General features: G+C 51.0%; 7 protein-coding genes across 7 annotated transcripts; 3 read left to right on the plus strand and 4 right to left on the minus strand.

The window, feature by feature from the left end:
• Window positions 1–2,114: 2,114 nt before the first annotated feature.
• On the minus strand, window positions 2,115–3,479 carry M436DRAFT_17859 (kinase-like protein; the record flags this gene model as incomplete). The annotated part of the gene is made up of 2 exons (XM_013571035.1): window positions 2,115–2,724; window positions 3,232–3,479. Coding segments are annotated over 2 exons (858 nt in total), but the record flags the coding sequence as incomplete, so codon positions are not given.
• A 1,136-nt stretch (window positions 3,480–4,615) lies between these two features.
• M436DRAFT_47978 (lactonohydrolase) lies at window positions 4,616–5,890 on the minus strand (the record flags this gene model as incomplete). Its single annotated transcript, XM_013571058.1, has 1 exon — window positions 4,616–5,890. One exon carries the CDS (start codon window positions 5,888–5,890, stop codon window positions 4,616–4,618), a length of 1,275 nt encoding a protein of 424 aa, XP_013426512.1.
• A 1,056-nt stretch (window positions 5,891–6,946) lies between these two features.
• On the plus strand, window positions 6,947–7,308 carry M436DRAFT_48852 (uncharacterized protein; the record flags this gene model as incomplete). The annotated part of the gene is made up of 2 exons (XM_013571200.1): window positions 6,947–7,082; window positions 7,136–7,308. 2 exons carry the CDS (start codon window positions 6,947–6,949, stop codon window positions 7,306–7,308), a joined length of 309 nt encoding a protein of 102 aa, XP_013426654.1.
• Window positions 7,309–7,979: 671 nt separating this feature from the next.
• On the plus strand, window positions 7,980–9,770 carry M436DRAFT_10268 (uncharacterized protein; the record flags this gene model as incomplete). The annotated part of the gene is made up of 1 exon (XM_013571022.1): window positions 7,980–9,770. A coding segment is annotated over one exon (1,791 nt), but the record flags the coding sequence as incomplete, so codon positions are not given.
• A 2,212-nt stretch (window positions 9,771–11,982) lies between these two features.
• M436DRAFT_17326 (uncharacterized protein) lies at window positions 11,983–13,012 on the minus strand (the record flags this gene model as incomplete). The annotated part of the gene is made up of 2 exons (XM_013571034.1): window positions 11,983–12,337; window positions 12,396–13,012. Coding segments are annotated over 2 exons (972 nt in total), but the record flags the coding sequence as incomplete, so codon positions are not given.
• A 521-nt stretch (window positions 13,013–13,533) lies between these two features.
• Window positions 13,534–13,707, plus strand: M436DRAFT_73597 (uncharacterized protein; the record flags this gene model as incomplete). Its single annotated transcript, XM_013571433.1, has 1 exon — window positions 13,534–13,707. The coding sequence occupies one exon, from the start codon at window positions 13,534–13,536 to the stop codon at window positions 13,705–13,707; it is 174 nt and encodes a 57-aa protein (XP_013426887.1).
• Window positions 13,708–14,033: 326 nt separating this feature from the next.
• On the minus strand, window positions 14,034–18,551 carry M436DRAFT_73598 (uncharacterized protein; the record flags this gene model as incomplete). Its single annotated transcript, XM_013571434.1, has 3 exons — window positions 14,034–14,386; window positions 14,453–14,919; window positions 14,950–18,551. 3 exons carry the CDS (start codon window positions 18,549–18,551, stop codon window positions 14,034–14,036), a joined length of 4,422 nt encoding a protein of 1,473 aa, XP_013426888.1.
• Window positions 18,552–19,017: the final 466 nt, after the last annotated feature.

Raw genomic sequence — 19,017 nt, forward strand, 5'->3', positions numbered from 1 at the left:
CAACAGTGGAGTTGGACCAGATACCTCCGGTGTATCCAAGAGTTCCTAGATCAGTGTAGTTCGTTGCTTCGACGACGTTTCCAGACTCGTCCAAGTACTTGACATCGAGAATACCAAGGATTGGTTCCGCGTAGGGAGTTGGCGAGGCTCTATTTGCTGCCAGTCAGCCGACAAGATCTCTCATGTGTTAGTACATGACTTACACCACAGTCTTTGTTCTCGTCGCACTCATGCCCCACTCAGTAGTGATTTCAGAGTAGGTGTGGAGTCTCGTCTCGGCATACGTGAACTCTTTCGTCGTAGAGGGAAGAAGCGAAATCAGGTCCGTGGGGACACCAGGGAACTCCCACTGCATGGATGCCAGAACACCCATGGTGGCCAGTCGATCAAAGTCTGTGTAAACTATGGAATTTACTCTTCCAGAGTTCTCGCCTTCGGTGACAGTGAAAGAGGCAGTAAAGCCATTGTATTTTGATGTCGAGTTTGCAAGAACGAGCGTGTTGTTGTACTGAATGTAATAGTCCATCTCTGTTGCAACCTGATAGAGATATTTTGAGTTACTGATTTTGAAGCTTTGGATGTACGGAAACTTACGGTAAATGTGGCATGTTCAGTCCACCACGAGTTCAAGAAGATCTCATTAGGCAACCAGAAACCACAAGATCTGGTAAGACTAGGACCAGGAGTCGTTTGCGATCCTGAAAGTAACGAAGTTTGCGTAGCTTGTGATGTTGTCGTGTTCGCGAATGCGGTACCTGTCGCTGCGATCAGCAGATAACCAAGAGGGCGAGGTATATAATCTTACGTTGAGGGAATGCAACAGCACCTGTTGCTGCGAATACCAAAGCTACCGCCGCCAGACGTGAAGTCTCGCTCGTAGTTGCGATCATGTCGACCAAACGCTGTCTTTGATCCCGGTCGTGATCTCTATGACCTTATTCAACAACGTGTATAACACAGAGTCGTAGTACCAGACTTTGGTCTGAACAGATAATAGAAAACCTCGACCTAACAGAAAATAAATATCAGGGAGATGAAGGGAAAGCAAAAGGACTCAATTAGACGCACTGAGTTCGACCTACTATTCATATATGCGAAGGTCATCTGAAGGATTCACTACCCTATATGCATGATGCCGACCCAGCAACAACGCAAACGCGCTTTGCGCGCCGTGCCATAGAATGCTTAACCGATATGCGAGATCCATATAAGATATTAGGCACCTACTTCAAAAGGCAACGAGTGAAGGATCGAAGCGAAACAATAGATGAGATTGTAGAAGCATATCAGAGTACAGGTGTGCTCCACAACAAACGATTGGTCGATGTCGTGTCCGAAGGATTTCTTGGGTGCAGGGACCAGATATTTCGGCGGCACAAGATGTAAGCCTGCAAGGTACAGCCCTACCTCCCTGAGGTTAGTGAATTGTTGTCTAGCATGCGACATACACTGCTAGACGAAAGCTCTCCGCAAGCCACTTCGCCAGCTCCTTTAGTTCTGACAAGAGGTAGCTTGATTGTCGAGACTGGAAGCGGGATACGTTGAGAAACCTGAGACGAGGCTGGGAGGTGCAGTGTAATATATCCAGCCTTGGCGTGCATGACCTTCGGTATTGCCCCTGTTTTTGGACAAAGGTTTGCGCATGTGCTTATACAGCGACTTTGCAATAAGTGTCCAGAGCGTAACAGGGCTTAACAGGAATTGAGTGCTCGAGTGCGGTATTTGGAACTTGGACACGATTTTCTAATCTGAAAATTACTGGCAAGAGCTTAGCCCGACAGGAGGAATCTTTTGAGATCAGGGAGGAGAGACCACTCTTGTCAATGTCTTTCGTATTCACATTGTCAAAGCGATTCGTGTCTTCTGTCAGGGTGCTTGCGAGAATTTACCCTACCTCGCTGTGATTATCGCTTGATTATACCAGAAGCGAAAACGATTTGGTCAGACCATGATGTTCATCGGTGAGCGAATGCTCATGAACATGAACCTCTGCACTGCTGCAGCAAACCAACCAAGTCGCTTCTCAACTCCTCCCAATCAGGGCACTGCTTCTCATTCGCCTCGACCATGCTTAGAATCCATTTCGCCATGCCTTGACATTTTATCCTTGCATCCAACCCATCGGGAAGTCTGCCTTTCTTGAGTTCATGCAACATCTCATGCCTTTCCATCCTGGTGCCAAAGGGATGCAACAATTCAAAAGCGATAATTCCCAACGCGTAGACATCCAGGCTTGGTGAGTTGTCACGCGTCACTGTGTAGGGACGGTATATCTCCGTGCCTACTGCCTTGCAAGAAGCACCCACCAAAGGAGGTGTATCCTCTGGTCTCGCAATGGCGGAAACAAGACCAAAGTCACCAATACAAATGCTGATGTTGAAAGGACGGGGGATGTTTTGACCTGCGCAAGAGCAACAGTTGTGTAGTGAGAGGGCGCCGGGCGGGGGCTTCGAACCCTCTCGTATGGCGAGGAAGATGTTGCCAGGTTTGAGATCGCGATGGACAATTCCTTCTGAATGCAGATACTCGACTCCTTCAATGATTGAAGAAAGGATCTCCAGCGAAGAGTGCGCATGGAAGCAGTGGCGGAGTGATGAAATGTGATCGCTGGCAATGGGATATGTGGTTGGCGCGAGAAAATCGGAGAGGGTCATGCTGTATAGCGACATTTGTATGTGAAGCGCTAGAGACGGTGATGAAGAGGTATGTCGTTGTTGGTTGGTACTGAATGATGAGGTGTCATAGCTGCTCTCTGATGGCTCAATCCTGCGCGTGATGACTTCGACTTCGCTTTCGTCGCTCACGCTCGCGACTGTGCCGCGACTGGGTACCTTCTGGAGAGGCGCGCCTTCGGAGTATGACCTGAAGAACGAATTAGCGACAGAACCATGCAGAACGACGACCTATGAATAGATCTGGCTGTCATCGGCTTACCCTGGTTGGAGAGATTGAGTATCAGAGGTGGCTGGTCCTGATCTCCTTGAATCCTCGAATATGACATCTTCCTCTTCCTCTTGAGTAGCGAAGCGTTGATTGCGACCAAACGACATCTGGAAGGGACCCTCATCAGCATCTAAGTCGTCATCATCATAGCCGAATTGCACGTCAATGGCCGGTACATCAGGACCGTAGCCCTCTGACACATAGTCTTCTTCTGACTCTTCGGGCGCCTCGAGCAACTTGCGACCATTAGACTCGAGCGCTTGTTTGTTGGATGCTAGTGGTGCCCACTCAATCCATCCGCTATGATACCGAACAATATTCGGATGCTCTAAGCGTGCCAACGTGCGCACTTCGACGAGTATGTGGTCAAGCTCCGCCTGCCCATTTTCCTGGATCTTGCGCATACGCGTCGGACCCAGCGGTATCTTCTTGATGGCATAATGTCTGCCGTCCAGGTTGTGCTTGCATCGAAACACAGTGCCATAACCACCCTTGCCAAGGATACCAAATTCTTCGAAGTCCCGGGTGTATCTCGTGGAGTTGAGCAAGGGATGTCCAGGAAGAATGCCGTTACCAAGAAGTTTGGGCTGAGCGTGCAAGTCTGAACCGGCGATTGCAAGGTCACTGAACCGTCGGCTCATGTCGATGGTTGCTGACTGATCTCCTCCCATCAGCTGGAGCAAAGGTCCAGGTAATTCATTGGCTCTTGACTGTGCCAGAATCTCTTCGATTGGTGTTTGGAGATCAACAGATTTTCGTGTGATCACAGAGAGACCATCTCGATAGGTCTGGCGAAGAGGACCAAATTGGTCGGAATCCAGATCACCGGTTTCCAGACCATATCTGCCAAGTTGTCGTGAGAGTCGAGCGTACTTCTCCTTGGCCAATTTTTGAACTCGTGGATGATCTTTGCCATCAAATCCAGCGGCTTTCAAGTCATCTAATGCCTCGTTGTAGCAGCGTTCTTCCAGTAGGGCGTGTAGTAAGAGGTCGCGGTGATAGCTAGAGCTCCGAGAGCCTTCTGCAAGAGCCTGCGTCGCACCCGGTCCAGACTGCTCTTCCGCAGCGATACTTGACCCTAGTGTGCGTACTCTTGTGATCTGTTGATCGCTGCTGTCGGACTCATCACTGCTCTCGTCTGAGGTGCTTTCTTCAGGAGAAGAGCTAATATCGGCCGCGGACCTGAAAAACGACGACATTATGTTTTCTCGGAATCAATTGTGCGTTGTTGTTTGAGCGACATAAGACTTAACATCTTACGTGTTATGCTTGGCCGATGTAAACGATGGTTGTCGTGAGGTTATCTTTGACGTTCTTTGAGATTCTTCAGAGTTCAGGCAGTCAAGCGCATACAAGGATTGCTTTCCAACAAGATTCAGCATAATGCTGCCTGTTTTGTGAGGACAAAAAGACAACCCAGTTGACGTGACATCAGAAACAATGTATATTGATTCTAATTACTGGAGAAGGTCTGAAGAACGTTGCGGCGAGATGAGACATGACTGGCCAAAGGTCTGTGTTGAGGCCAGAATTCTTGGCCATTGCAATCCTTCCGCGCTTTCCTTGCTCTTCCGCTCCTGCCTCGTGACCAGACCAGACACTCCCTTCTGTATATCATTATAACAACAGCTCACTGCAGGGGAGTACGTCTCTCTGGACTTTCTGAATTTTCTCACTCGTTCGCCATGCCTACCAAGTCCCAGATCACGCGGCTGATGGAACCTTCTCCAAATATCCAAAGGTCCTTCCTTCCTGGTCCAGCAAACTGGATGTTGTTCACCGTGAAGCCAGTCTCGATGCGCAAAAGCACTTCTCCGTACGCGCTCAACACAGTCACACCGCCACCTTCAGCCGCCAGCAAGTATCCATTCTGCGCGACATGGAAGCCATCATCTCCAAATGTCTGAGCCAGGTAGATCGGACGCTTGTTGGTAATGTAGGACCCTGCCGGCGACGCAACGACATCAAAGGCGTAGAGTGAATTTCCTCCGAGAGGATTGTAGGTATAACGAGGCAAAGGGCCATCTGTGGGATAGTTTTCGAAGTCCGTCACGCCAGTGTCGCTGATGTACATAGTAAGACCATCTGGAGACATGCCGATACCATTGGGCTGAGCAATGCTGTCTTCCACTATGGAGACACGCCCGGTAGACGGTCTGAAGCGGTAGGTTGCAGGTCGGAGTACTGGATATACGGTGACATTGATGGCATAGCCATACCAGGAGTCGGTGAACCAGATGTCGCCTTGTGCATCTATCCAAAGATCATTAGGACTGTTGAATGCCTGGCCGAAGTAGTTGTTGAGCAGGGTAGTGACCTCTCCAGTAGCAGGATCAAGCTCGTAGATACCAGGTCTTTGAGCAACCAGGGATCCGTTTCGAGGCGAGGGAAACGAGAAGCCTGCCTCCACAGCCCAGTAGACCTTGCTATTGAAGAGCTTACCACCATTCACAGCATAGACAGGCGGAGTGGTGGTATAGTTCTCCAAGCGAGGTGTCGAACCATTGAGATGAATGATCTGTTGTTGGTATATGCCTTGATGAGGTAAGGAGAAGATGATTGCGTCTAGTGCAGGAACGTATACAGGACCTTCATGAATGGAGTCATTTCTGCTGGCAAAGACGTGCTCTAGCTTCGGAGTGGATCCCAGTATTTGGCTACCGCGTTCGTCAAAAACCACAAAAGTCGCGTTCTTTACAAGCTGGAAAGACGGGTCGGAAGGCACTTGAGTGTCAACGAAAGTGTCGTTCGAGGAGAAGGTCCCTCCAGTCGAACTTTGACGGGTGAATGATGGTGGCATGGACGATGCATAGCGGTTGATGCAAACCACATCAGTATTATTTGTATAGCCAGGACATGCTTGGGCGAGCGGACTGATATTAACAGACTGAGCGAGGGCTTGTCCTAGAACACATGACAGTACGCTGACACCGCGAAGTAAGGCCATGCCGATGGATGCAATTTGCACGAAGAAGAGAGATGAATGATAGGAGGTAACTTTGTATGCACAACGAGGTTGATGTCTCTTTTGTAAGTACGAATATGGTCTTGGTAGGATGACGGAACTGGTTCGGAACAATGACTCTCTTCAATACGCCGACGAAAGTAGAGAGTAGTCACTAGCCAACTGCTGCCCCTCATGCATTATCCTAGAAAAGAGGCTGGGAGAGGAGCCGAACCGGCCCCACATTCTGGCTGACGACATCAAATAGGCTTCCCATCTCGAGACCAGGTACCAGGAACATCCATCAAGCTGCAAAGTCCTACGTTTTTGATATGCTTAGGAGGAGAGGTCAGTTTGATCGTTACCATGTTCCCCGGCTTCTCTCGAACATGTACCAGAAAGTCAATGTTGGAAGGGGCCGAACGGTGGTGAGCTTATCCACGGCTTGCATCATGAGTGTAGCGCCTCGAGCGGTGTGGGCTTCCAACTTTCCATCGGCCAGAGGGATGTTTGCATTATGTAGAAGTAGAAACTGGTCTCATGATCGTTTGCTTTTATGAGCAGAGACAAAGAATATTGACAGACCAGCGCCATTGGTCCATCGCGTGTGACCGCTTACTGTTGCCACTCAAACTCAACCCAGAACCGGTCGCAATGGTCCAAAATGGCTCATGTTTTCATCCTGATGTTTTTCCTTCGTCGTCTAGAGTGATGGTGTTGTGTTGCGTGATTTTTGTGAAAATGGCTCACAATTTGGTGGCAGACTTGAAATCGCGCAGAGCCGCAGGAGCGATGCAGATTCACTTTCAAGAAATGTTTGTGGCAGTGTTCGATGAAGTTGGCTTTCCTCTGAACCTTCACGTAATCGAGGTGCGGTACGACGTGCTGATACTTTCTGCTGTACCTGTACACCGCACTTCTCTTGTATAAAGAAGAGTTCTCCCCTGGAAAACGTAGGTAGGCATATCATCTGAACTCACAGTCTTCTCTCGCAAACACTTCCATCTGAGCAAAGCACTTCTCTCAAGACATTTCTCTCAAAGCACATCTATCATCACCATGTTTGAATCAACAACCGCCTCGACGACATCGTCCCTGCTACCTCCACCATCCAACACTGCAGACTCAAATACTCGACGACCAAGTTTGAGCGCATTCAAATATCCCACAGCTTCAGAGACAACAACACACACAGGTAAGCTACGATGCCAGAATGGATGTCTGTGACATGTCTGATCGATCGGAAAGATGCTGCTTCGTCAACAGCGCAAATATCTTGCGCGTACCGAAGGCGTTATGCTTCGTACCTGGCCGCGTCGTTCGGCATAAGCTTCGAAGCGGCACTTGCAGACACAGACGCGCAATTGGCACCTCGAAGACCTTCGTATGTGTCGGAATCGGAACTCGATCGCAGAGAATGAGTTTTGCAAATCATAATGATGGCGTTAAGGTCGGAGGGGTGTTTCGGATCATGGTATTTGGCCAGTTTGGCCAAGCTTGTAGGCGTCAATGATGATTTAATGACAGTTGAGTCGCCCACACCGGTTGTGTTGTGAAACCTGATGTTTGTTTGTCAAAACACATGTTGAACATGGTGTTGACATGTTGAACACACGAAAAGACTCGATACAATGGTATGCCGCAGCGAATCGCTGTCAAATGCAAGAAGAGTGGACTTTCAAGGAGCATAGCTGTGACATAACCAGACCTCGGCAAAAGTTGCGGTCTGTGTGGCCTGATTTGGTGCGAAATCCTGACTCCACCAATTTCCTCAATAATTCAAACATCTTACAAGTCAAAGTGACCCGCTGCTTTACTATTTTCGCTGGAAGCGTCTTGACTGTCTCCCTGTATCAGGCACATTTACAGTGAAGCACGTCAACACGAGCCCGTGGTGAATCAAGAGGGACCGTCAGCCGGCAGGCGATCTCGAAGCTCAGCTGTGCTCGGCGCGAAGATGGCCTCAACGGATGACCAGAAATCGTCCCAGGCCTCAACACAGGACGCGAAGACAGTGCAGAATGGGCAGCATCTCCAGGACTCGAAGACTGATAACAAGCAACAAGTCGCGAAGCAAAACAAAGGAAATGGCAAGGTACTGACCCCATGGGTCTACGATCTTGGACTGGGAACCTTCAATCTTGCTCTTGATGTCTTCTTCAGAGAAATCTATCCGAGAAACACTTTCAGAATTCCTAAAAAGGGCCCGGTCATCATTGTTGGCGCACCTCATGCCAACCAATTTGCTGACTCCATCATTCTTATGCGTCTGTTGAAGCAACATGTCGGGCGTCGCATGTCTTTTTTGGTGGCTGAGAAGTCGATGAAGGAGCCCTACATCGGTGCCATGGCCGGCAAGATGGGTTCTCTGCCAGTAACTAGAGCTATGGATCACGTCAAGCCTGGTCAAGGATACATCTGCCTTCCGGATCCGGAGAACGATCCAACCCTGGTCCGCGGTGTGGGCACCAACTTCCTCAATGGTCAGTACATGCACGGTGGCAGCATCATCATGCCCAAGCGTCCTGGTTCGAAAGCAGCACCCGAGAGTCAGTACATCGAGGAGGTTCTGGGTCCTAGAGAGTTCCGTCTGCGCGAGCCATTCAAGACCGAGGACGCACTGCTCCAGCTCACTGGTACGAGCAAAGCTCCTGACGGCAGTAAGATCAAGGGCACCAAGTTCAAGGTCGCTCCCCACATCGACCAGAATCGTATGTTTGATGCTGTCTACCGTGAGCTTTCAAAGGGTGCCTGTGTTGGAATCTTCCCTGAAGGTGGATCTCACGACAGAAGCGACTTGCTGCCGTTGAAAGCCGGCGTTGCCATCATGGCTCTGGGATGTCTGGCTCGCGACCCAGATTGTGGCCTTACCATTATTCCTGCTGGCATGAATTACTTTCACGCACACAAGTTCCGATCCCGAGCTGTTATTGAGTTCGGTAATCCCATCGATGTACACCCAGATCAAGTCAAAGCATTCAAGGCTGGAGGTGCCGAAAAGCGCGATGCCATCGGATCATTGTTGGAGACTATCTACGAGGGTCTAGCAGCAGTAACACAGCCAAGTCCGGATCACGAAACTTTGCAACTCATCCAGGCTACTCGTCGTCTTTACAACCCTCCTGGTCGCAAACTTCCTCTTCCCGTGGTCATTGAGTTCAACAGACGTCTGCTCAAAGGATACACTAAGTATCAGGATGATCCACGTGTAGGAAAACTGAAGAAGGCAGTTGTCGATTACAACCGTCATCTGCGCGCACTGGGCATCAAGGATCACCAGGTTGAGTGGGGTGATGCTTCTGCACGCCCTTGGTGGTGGTGCTTGGCTACATTGCTCTACCGTCTGGGCGAATTGCTGCTTCTGGCTCTGGGTACACTGCCCGGTATCCTGATGTTCTGGCCCGTCTTCGTGACTTCGAAGATGATCTCCATCAAGAAGCAGAAGAAGGCGCTTGCCGGCTCGGTCGTCAAACTCCAGGGACACGACGTTATGGCAACCTGGAAGATTCTAGTCGCGATGGCTTTGGCACCTGCGCTGTACATCTACTACACCGCGCTTGTGAGCTCCTGGCTCTACTACAACCGCATCGGCGGACAGTACACCTATTCATTGCCCTGGTATCTGCGTGCGAACACCTACATCCCCGACTTTGTCTCTCTCTGGCAATTCTCCATCTTCTTCTTCGCACTCATGGTCTCCGTCTCCTTGGCCGCCCTCCGCATCGGCGAGATCGGCATGGACATTCTCAAATCCCTGCCTCCTCTCTTCGTGGCTCTGAACCCAGCCTCATCAGCCTCCCTCACCAAACTTCGCGCCCACCGCAACGCCCTCGCAAAGCAAGTACGCGAGACTACCGACGCCATTGGACCCGATGTCTTCCCTGGAATGGTCGCTCGCGGCATGGAACAATCCCAAGACGACGAACACGAAGGCGAAGCCTACCAATCTCAAATGAAGAGAAGTTCTCTAGCCGACAAAGCCGACGAGCGAAGCAGAAGTCGTGGGCCGGGACCATTCTGGTGGCCTGATGCTCTCACCCCTGCTAGTAGATCCACTTCTTTCTCTCTGGAGTCATGGGCTCCTGATAGCAGAAGGGGGAGTGAAAGAAGAGGTAGCGAGTGGAGACCAAGTGAGAGAAAAGGCAGTGAGTTCAGAGGAAGGGGTAGAACACAGGAGCAGTCTCAGGAAAATGGCGAGGAAAAGGAAAAGGTTGATGAGTATATTGACTACAGTTACTAGCGCATTTCTTGCACATTCTTTACTTTTACATACATAGTTGTCTAGCGCATTCCAGTACATAATGAATGATTCAACGAAAAAAAATTCTGCCAATTCTGATGGAGTCCTTGTGCCCTTTCTCTTGGATGTGTATGTCTTCGGCCAGTGCATGCCAAAACAGTGCTGCCCGAATCAAAACAAATTGCAAAACGTACAGCAGCAGGGATTCCCACGTGGTCACCCACCGTAGTACTAATCTGCCGTTCAACTGCTTATGTATGGCAGAGCGGACGGGATGCCTAGTTTTCAGCTGACTGTGGCCGTACGTGAAGAAGTGGTCAATTGCATTGAAAATATAAAACCGCATAACACATCGATAACGCTGCTAATCGCTGCGTAAAGAAACCTCTTCCTCATACATAAAGTCAGTGGTGTATCTGCTTGACCCTTCACATCTCGGCAGCTATCATCAATCGACCGGATCTGACACAAGAGTCACGATTAGAAGGCCAGAACCATGTCTTCCATGATAGCGAAGCTCAGCAGCATCATCTCAGTCGCTTGCTAGTCACACTCAGCATCATCTGCTTCACGTCTCTCACAGCAATCTTCATGATCTTCGCCTCAAACCTCGGCAAACCTCTAGGCCATCTACTATTCAGCTGCGCCTACGTTATAGCCGGATGGAAGCACAATCAGACCACAGAGAAGGAAACAAGAGTATCAGTGGCTTTGCTCATCATACCCTTGACTCTAAGTAACCTGGTCTTCAAAATCTGTTCTCGATGAAACACTAGCAAGCACGAGGCAATCCTGGCTTGGTTCGCCTGTTTTGACTCATATCGGATCTGTGTATCCAAGAGCTGGATTGGAAGTTGCCTTGACAAAATCTTTGCTCAGTGCGTCTATCGTTGTAGGCAGAGCTAGCTTCAAGAGCCTCTATACGCAAGCCTTAGCACCTCATCCTCGATACAATTCCGCTCTAAGCAACGCAGGAATTTCTTGTTGTCTTTTTGAAACATTGCGATTGTCGAGTCTGACCTGCAAATCTATCATCTTGCACATTGATGTACATTGGTGGCTGGAGAAAAAGTACAATCTGTATTTCCGTAGCCAATTCCCTGTTCAACTTCCCAGCTTTAGATACCGGGACCACTTGTCAAAAAGAAAGGGAATCGAGCCATGGAGTTCGACGGAGATAGAGCAATGTAGCATACAATGTCTGCTCTGGATAGCTGCTCTTCCCAATCTCATACAACTCACTCCCTCGAAGGCTTGAATCGCCGGTTGCAGTATAGAAAATGCAAATGATGGTTTCCCCGAAATAGAGGCTTATCCAAAGGAGAGTCTGGTATAGATCGTATCTCCATGGACATCAATCCTTGTTGTCCAAAATACTGTGTATCTCCTAGCTTACTACACAAGGAAGAAGCCATAGAAGCGGGAGCAAAATAATTTCCCAAGAGTGATGAGGGAACGAGTAACGACATGAAGAGAGCTATCTGGAAGGGGAAAACAAGCATAAATGTCATGATCAGCGAGGCAGGACCGCTCTAAAACAGCAGTCGAAAAGAAATAAACGGTATAAGAAGATGATGAGGATATATCAGAGGATCCAGAGACCCAACTCCCCAAATCCGCCTTGCGGTCCAGCCGCCTCTGACTGAAGGGTCAGATACGGTTTACCTAGACCACAGTGATGCAGGCGTCGTAACCAAAAAATGCAGACGAATTTTTCTCTCCTTCGCAAACGAAGAGCACTCCTCTATTCGTCATCCTTGACATTGCCATTGGGCTCAACAGCAATCTCAACCATCTCACCCACACCCTCGCTCGCATCAGTAGTGATCGCCTGTGCCTCGTCAAGATTGATCCCCAACCTAATCTCCTCTTTCCTCTGTCTCGCCGCCTCTGTTTCTCTTCTCATAGCCTCCAAGTTCCAGTTATCGTCGTCTTCGGCATCTGAATCGTTTTCGTCGTTCCAGTCGCCCTTTTCGAACAAGGCGCGACCGGTGGCTTCCTTCATCTTTTGAGCTTCTTGTTCGGCGGCCTTTTTGTCCATGCGTTCCTTTTTCCATTTTGCAAAGGTTTCTTCGTTGACTGGGGTCAGGGTGCCGGTGAGTTTGTGGCGTTCCGAGTCGAGGAAGTCTTCGAGGGTTAGGGTGTTGAGGGGGGATTTGTCCATGAGGGCCTTTTCGGCGGCGCGTTGTTCTTTTGTCTTGAGGACGAAGCTGAAACAGTGTTAGTATGGGGGAGGAGATGGTGGGGACAGCAAGAACAAAAACATACCCTGGTGGTAAACTGTGCTTGTACATGCACTTATCGCCGCCGTTGGGACAAGTCCAGAACCAACCATACTTGCCGTTCTCGACAGCCTCGATGAAGAACTTGCACACCTTGTCGGTTGTCGTCTTGGGGTTACCGTGCTTGGACTTGACGACATCACGCAACTTCTCCTCATCCCAATCAGCCATATCATCCTTCTTCCGCTCCTCATCCTGCTGCTCCTTCTCCAATTCCCTCGTATCGGTGTACAAACTCTTCTTTTCACCCTTGATGCCCTGGCTCAAGTCGTGCGAAAACTTGCACTTCCTGCCCTTTTCACAAGCGCCCTTTTTGAAAAACTGACACAGCACCGTCTTGGGATCGACACCGAAAGGGACTTTTTGGATTTGGACGGGCTTGAAGAGTTCGGCGGCTTCGCGTTTGGCGGCTTCGGCGGCCAGCTTTTCCTTCTCGCGCTGTAGCTTTTCGGCTTCCTTCTTCCTTTGGTCGGCGGGCAGGGTGGAGGTGGCGTTGATTTGCTTGATGGCGCGTTGGGCGGCACCACCCTTTTTGTTCTTCATGCCGAACGTCTTGTCGACGGCGACCTTTTTGGGGGCGTTGTCCTGCTTTTTGGGCGGCATGATGGGCGGTGGGTTGGGGGTGTTGGCTCAGAGCAGAAGAGAGCGAGAGTGTATGCCCGTGGTTGGGATGTGGTTGTGCGGGAGGTAGATGGGTGTGCCCGTGGTGGGGGATGGCTAAGGTAGATGCTCAGACTTCCTGACGTGAGAATTGTGAATTTGGAAGTTGCGTGGTTCTTTGGCGTCCCCACCTGTCGTCACTTCCCTCGAACTCGAGAATTGTGAATCTTGGCGTTTGGCTCTCCTTCCTTTGGTGGCCGCTCGCGATACCTTCCCGTCTCGGCGTGTCGGCCACTGTACACGTACGCTCAAGACACCTTGATCAGCGAGCTATACCACGTACTCAGCTCTGCTTGCCAACCACCCTACTCTCAATAGCTGCAGCCATCTTCTACCCATCCAACCAAATCCCATACTCGACCCACCTCCTCCTTGCCAACCACAACCGCAAGTCACTTCCCCTCAACCCGTACAAGCCCGGCCAAGAAGCTCACATTACCGTTCAGCTCCACAACATCGCAACAATGATCTCAGACGACCAACTCTACCAACTCGCCATTTTCCTCGGCAGCGTCAGCATGCTCCTCATCGTCCTCTACCACTTCCTCGAAGTCAATGCCGAAAACGACGACAAGACCCTTGTGTCCGCCGAGCGCAAGGCCGATACCGTCCCCGGTGCGAAGCCTGTTAGATCATAGATGCTGCGTTTCAAACGCATGTTGGAGTAGAAGAGAACAAGAAGACAAAGTGTGCTTTACATGGCTAGGCGTTGAGGGAGTCTTTACAGCAAGCCCGTCGCTGATGTTGCTTTGCGCGACGGGCCTGCTTTTTATTTCAACATACAGGGAAGGATACCAAAAGAGTTTTCGTTTTGTTTGTGAATTATATCTTGTTTTCGTCTATCATTGGTTATGCACCTTGCGACACGACGCTAGGTATTGCTCGCTGCAGCCGAGCCTTGGTCAGAGCTATCTAATGCTTCTTGACCTATACTTCTGTGTCGATCTCTCTGCGTATCCCACATTCACACGCCTAATTCCTCGGGCGGATAAGCTGGGGCTCCCTCGGGATTCACAACTTCATAAAAGTCTTCATCGTGAAGAAAGTTGCGTCTACGCTCCTCGGTAAACAAGACACAGCCTGATTTAGTCAATGCTGGTCCAACGAGCCTCTTCTTCTCCTCCATCTGCTGCAAAAGCTTTTCATCATTCAACTTCGATCCAGTGAGGTTGCTGAGTCTTCGTGCTGCCGCCTCTGCCGCTTGCTGTACTCGCCAGTCCTTGGTGCCTGGCTTCAGCGGTTCCATTGAGATGATCGGCGTCACCAGTCTGCCGTGTGAGTCTGAGAGATAGGCATCTGACCTTTCAGAATAGTCGTCTGAATGCCATGTGTTAGCAACAAAGGAAAGCTCTTTAAACAATCTTCAAAGGATTCAAGAGCCACCTGATAGTCCTGAGCGAGGTCCATCTCCCAGAGTGCGTGTGATTGGCTTGACGTGTATCTTTTCCATGTGCTCCATCCATGTTGCCATGTCGTCGAATGCAGTCACTTCGTCCTCTTGGAAGCAGCCGATCCATGCGCATTCGTAGTCGCCTTCTGCTGTCTTTTTGCCGTGGACTTTGAGAACGTGTTTGCGAAGTGTGTCGACATTGTGCAGCTCTGAACCGCAATCCTCCCATTCACACTTGTAAACGTTGAACTCGACCTCGGGCTCCTTTGCTTCGACAACTGGTTTTGCAGGGCGACCACGACGCTGTTTTGGTGGCGCATAGCTTGGCACTGCTTGATTACGAGCAGTTCGCTGAGCCGCTGATGATTTGAGAATTGTGCTGTCACCGATCTCGCCTGCTGCTGCTGCAAGTGCTGCCTTACTATGGACGCTCTTGCGCCAGCCGACCGGGCGACCTTTTCTCTTGATCGGGTTACCAAACTCATCATACTCAGTAACTGCTGAGCGGAACGCTGTATAGCCGACCGGCTTGTCTGGAATTGGTGTTGACGACATGTTTGGGGTTTGTTGCTTGCGAGGTGTCTCGGATGGTGTCGCGCGCTGATGCGCCTCGGTATGCCGGCGCGTCGAGGATTTAGCCGACGATTTTCCGTTGCCAATACTTAGGCTCGCGGTCGCCGGCAGACTCTTGCGTTCAGACTGTCGCTTGGGGTTGGGGAACGGCTTTCTGAAGCGACCTGGATGGCCTTTGGTCTTGGTCGTATCAATTTCGACGGCAACAAGCTGGCTGGAACCGTGGCGACCGGATATGAAAGGTGCTGGCGAGTTCTCGGCTGTGGAAGCTGCAGCGGCAGTGACAGGTGGAACGTCTAAAGTGAGTGGTGCTCCGCCTTCGTCTTCACTTCCACCCTCGTCATCAGCGTCTGTTGCGTTCTTCTCCTTTGTCTCTGCTTCGAGAGTGGACTCTCTATCTTCTGCCTCTGCAGCTTCCAGGGGCTCGTCTATCGGCTCGCCTGGATCAATCAGATCCCAGCGAATCGTGTCGAGATCGAACTTGTCCTGTTCGACGTCCTTGGAGTGTAGCTTGAGGAAGTTGTGCATCGAGTTGAGATGTTGATTCAACGGTCGCATGTCTGGATGACGTCCTGTCGCCAGAAGGACATCTCTGCAAATCGTTCGCGGATCGTATCTGGACTTGCGCGCAACCTTGGCACGTCGGACCGGCTCGACCAGAGTCAGAGCCTTGAGTTCCATGTGTTTGCTGATGACCATTGGACGTAGCTTTGTGGCAGCAGACGAGGGTACAGGAACTGTAACAGGGTGGTATTGGCCATTGAAGTAGTATTGCTGAAGATTCGGGACCACAGGAGGATTGAAATGACCATTACTGTGAACAGTATTGACTTGTTCGGAAATCATACCCGTATCGTATTGTCCAGTGTTGACTTGCTTTGCTGCTGGAGGCATGTCCTCGTCAGAATCTGAGTCCATTGCTGTCATGTCAACAAGCTCGGCAAAATTACGCTTGCGAGCTGCTTCGTCCTTGTTGGCTGGCGGTGGTCGTGGTACTGCTGGAGAAGGCGCTGGTCTTGCAACATTCGATGCTTGAGCGGACTGCTGAAAGTATGGACTAGAGTACTTGCGGTGCTGCTCTTGAAATTTTATTGTCACTGCGCGTTGTTGCTCTTGTTGATGATGTTGTTGTAGGTGTTGCGGCTGAGGTTGAGGAGGAGTGTAAGACGTCGGGTAGAGTGGAACATCATCTGCAGGAGCCCACTGTGCCTGGTAGTTCACGATAGGCGCGTCAACAGGATGAGCTCCAGAGTAGTATGGCCGAGAAGAAGGTGGAGCAGATGTGGTCGGAGGTACTGAGTCGCGACCGGTAAGATCCACTACATTCTGCTGATCTTGAAGAGCAGCCAAGGCAGCACGACTGGGCCGACCTCGTTGTCCTGGAAATTTGCCAATGTTAGGATACTTTTGTGACAACGATATCTTTGGCGTGGCTTGACCAGAAGCAGAAGCAGACGGTGGAACTACAGCTGCTGGAGGTTGCGCTGACGGAAGTGCAGGAGATGCAGGTTTTGCTTTGGCAGCATCGGGAACGACTGATAACAAGGCACGAGCAAATTGAGCCCGATCGACGTATAATCCCATACGTTCAAGGCCTTCGCATAGAGTCATATACGAAGGGTTTGGTGCAATCAACGCATGAACCTCCTCAACCGAGACTAACTTGTTGACGTTCTCTGGTCTTGCGTTCAGCCATCTTGTAGCGGTATCGGCCAAAGTTGCCTTCTTGCCAGGAGGCCAATGAGAGTTGGGACCTCCTGGAGGCGGAGGTACGCTTCTAGCATTCGATTGGGCATCGTTGCTAGGTCCAGCAGTAGCCAAACGGGGAGCAGGAGCAGGAACAGGTGGTCGGGAAGGTGCAGCAGAAGTCATAGGCGCTTGAGGTGCTTGAGGTGCTTGAGGTGCTTGGTTCGGAGCTGGGTTGAACACAGGTCGTGCAGGTCCCTGAGACTGCTGCGGTGTAGCAGGAACGCGAACTGGAGCTGGAGCAGGTGCTGGAGTGTTACCTTGTGATTTTGTGAGATGGGCCTGCCTCTCAGTCTCCCACATACGTGCAAACATCTGAGGGTCAGCCTGGTTCAAATCGCGCATTTTTCTGAAGATGGCGGCCATCTCAGTCTCCAAGTCGCCACCACCGCCACCACTAGTAGCTCCGCTGGCCATCATGGCAGCGGCCATCATACGCTGAGTATCCTGGAGAGATGTGGCTGCGGTAGGTGCAGGGCGCTGCTGCTGTTCGTGTTGCCCTCGTCTGGCTGCTTCCTGGTTCGCCATTTCTCGCGAATGGCGCAAGCTCTCGGCCTCCTTGGCTTCCTCTTTGCGCTTCTCTTCAGCCTTCCGCGCTTCTTCAGCTTTGCGCTTTGCTTCTTCTTCTTCTTCTTCTTCTTCTTCTTCTTCTTCTTCTTCTTTTCGCTTAGCCTCTTCTTCTGCTTTCTTACGGGCCTCCTCTTCAGCCTGTTTCCTTGCTTCCTCTTCTGCTTTACGCTTTACTTCCTCTTCAGCCCTGCGTTTTGCCTCTTCCTCGGCCTTGATTTTCGCTTCTTCCTCAGCTCGTCGCTTCTCTTCAGCTTCGGCCTTTCGTCTTGCTTCTGCTAGTTTTCGTTGCTGCTCCGGCCAAGGGTCGTAGACCTGCACAGGATCTACGGTAGTAGGACCAGAACCGTAGCCCTGATCTTGAGTGCTGGAGTTATGGGCGTACGAAGAGCTGGCTCGTTGCTGGACCGAACTCGGAGTGACGCTCGGCGCACGAGGCTGGCCAACGTTTGCGGATGTATGTGAAGCAGTAGCGGTCAAGTGATGGTCGCGAGGGGCTGTCGAGGCCACTGAAGAGATGCTGGATCGAGGGTTGCTGGGCTGCTGTTGTCGACGAGCTATGTAAGGGCTGGCCGCGCGAAAATTCGAAGTAGAGTAGTCGTAGGATATAGGCTGGTCCGATGTCGTCGTGTGGGCTCTCGGCTGCTCTGACTGAGTGTATGAGGAGTAGGAATATGTGTCGTTGTTACTAGCGGGTTGGGTGTAAGATTGAGCGGGGCTGTAGTTGGCAGTAGTGGTAGACTGCCTTTGTTCCTGCTGGTATAACGGAGATGGATTGGCAGTTCGTCGATCAGCGTTGTGCCAGGAGGTTGAGGTTGTGGCTGAGGAGTGGTGCTGCTGAGTCGACGGCCGATCGGATGTGTTCCATGAGGAGTCTGAGCGAGAGTTTGTCTCGTATTGGGAGTTTGACGGTCGAGTGGATGTGGCTGGGTGGTCCTGGGCACTCAAGTGGCTCAAAGTCTCGGCAGCGCGGCTCTCGGTCGAGGGGTAGTTGTAGTAAGATTGATTCGAGTAGCCAGCGGTATACGATGACTGGTATCCAGCTGGAGCAGAAGGCTGTGTTTGAGGCGTCTGAGTAGAAGTGCGGTCCTGTTGCGAGGTGGACTGGTTCGAATTCGGGGTGTAATAATTCCGATGGTGCTGTTGATTGTACTGGCTGCCGACAGGATCGTAGCGGTTGCCGTAGTGGGAGTTGTACGGGTCCATAACGATGCGACAAGCAACAAGCGGTATGGGATGCGAACGCGACTACCAAAGACAGTTGAAATGACGCGCCGTCGGTTCCTTGGCGAGGAGGCGTGATGTCGCGAAGTTGGTCCTTCATTTGGCCAGAGTGTGATTTGCGGAGATGGCAATATGTACAGAAGATGGCGAGAGCTACTGCGACTCGATGTTGTACCCGGCGCGTGCTTCTGCTCAATTCAAGAAGACATGGCGCATTGAACATTCAAGTCGGCGCATCGCGAAGCCTACCTTACCATTTGATACAGAGCACGAGCCTGGGGAAGGAGCGAACGCCGACAGCCAAGCCAAGCCTAGCAGCTGTCGCTCTTGCCGAGGAAATTCCGCGTGGCCCACAGACGGGCGAGAATTTGCGGCGCGCGCTCTCTCACTTTCTGCTTTCCGTGACGACCAGCGACTTTTGAATCTCCGACAGACAATCCGGACTCGC

Source organism: Aureobasidium namibiae (genome assembly GCF_000721765.1).
Source record: "Aureobasidium namibiae CBS 147.97 unplaced genomic scaffold scaffold_10, whole genome shotgun sequence".
NCBI lineage: Eukaryota > Fungi > Ascomycota > Dothideomycetes > Dothideales > Saccotheciaceae > Aureobasidium > Aureobasidium namibiae.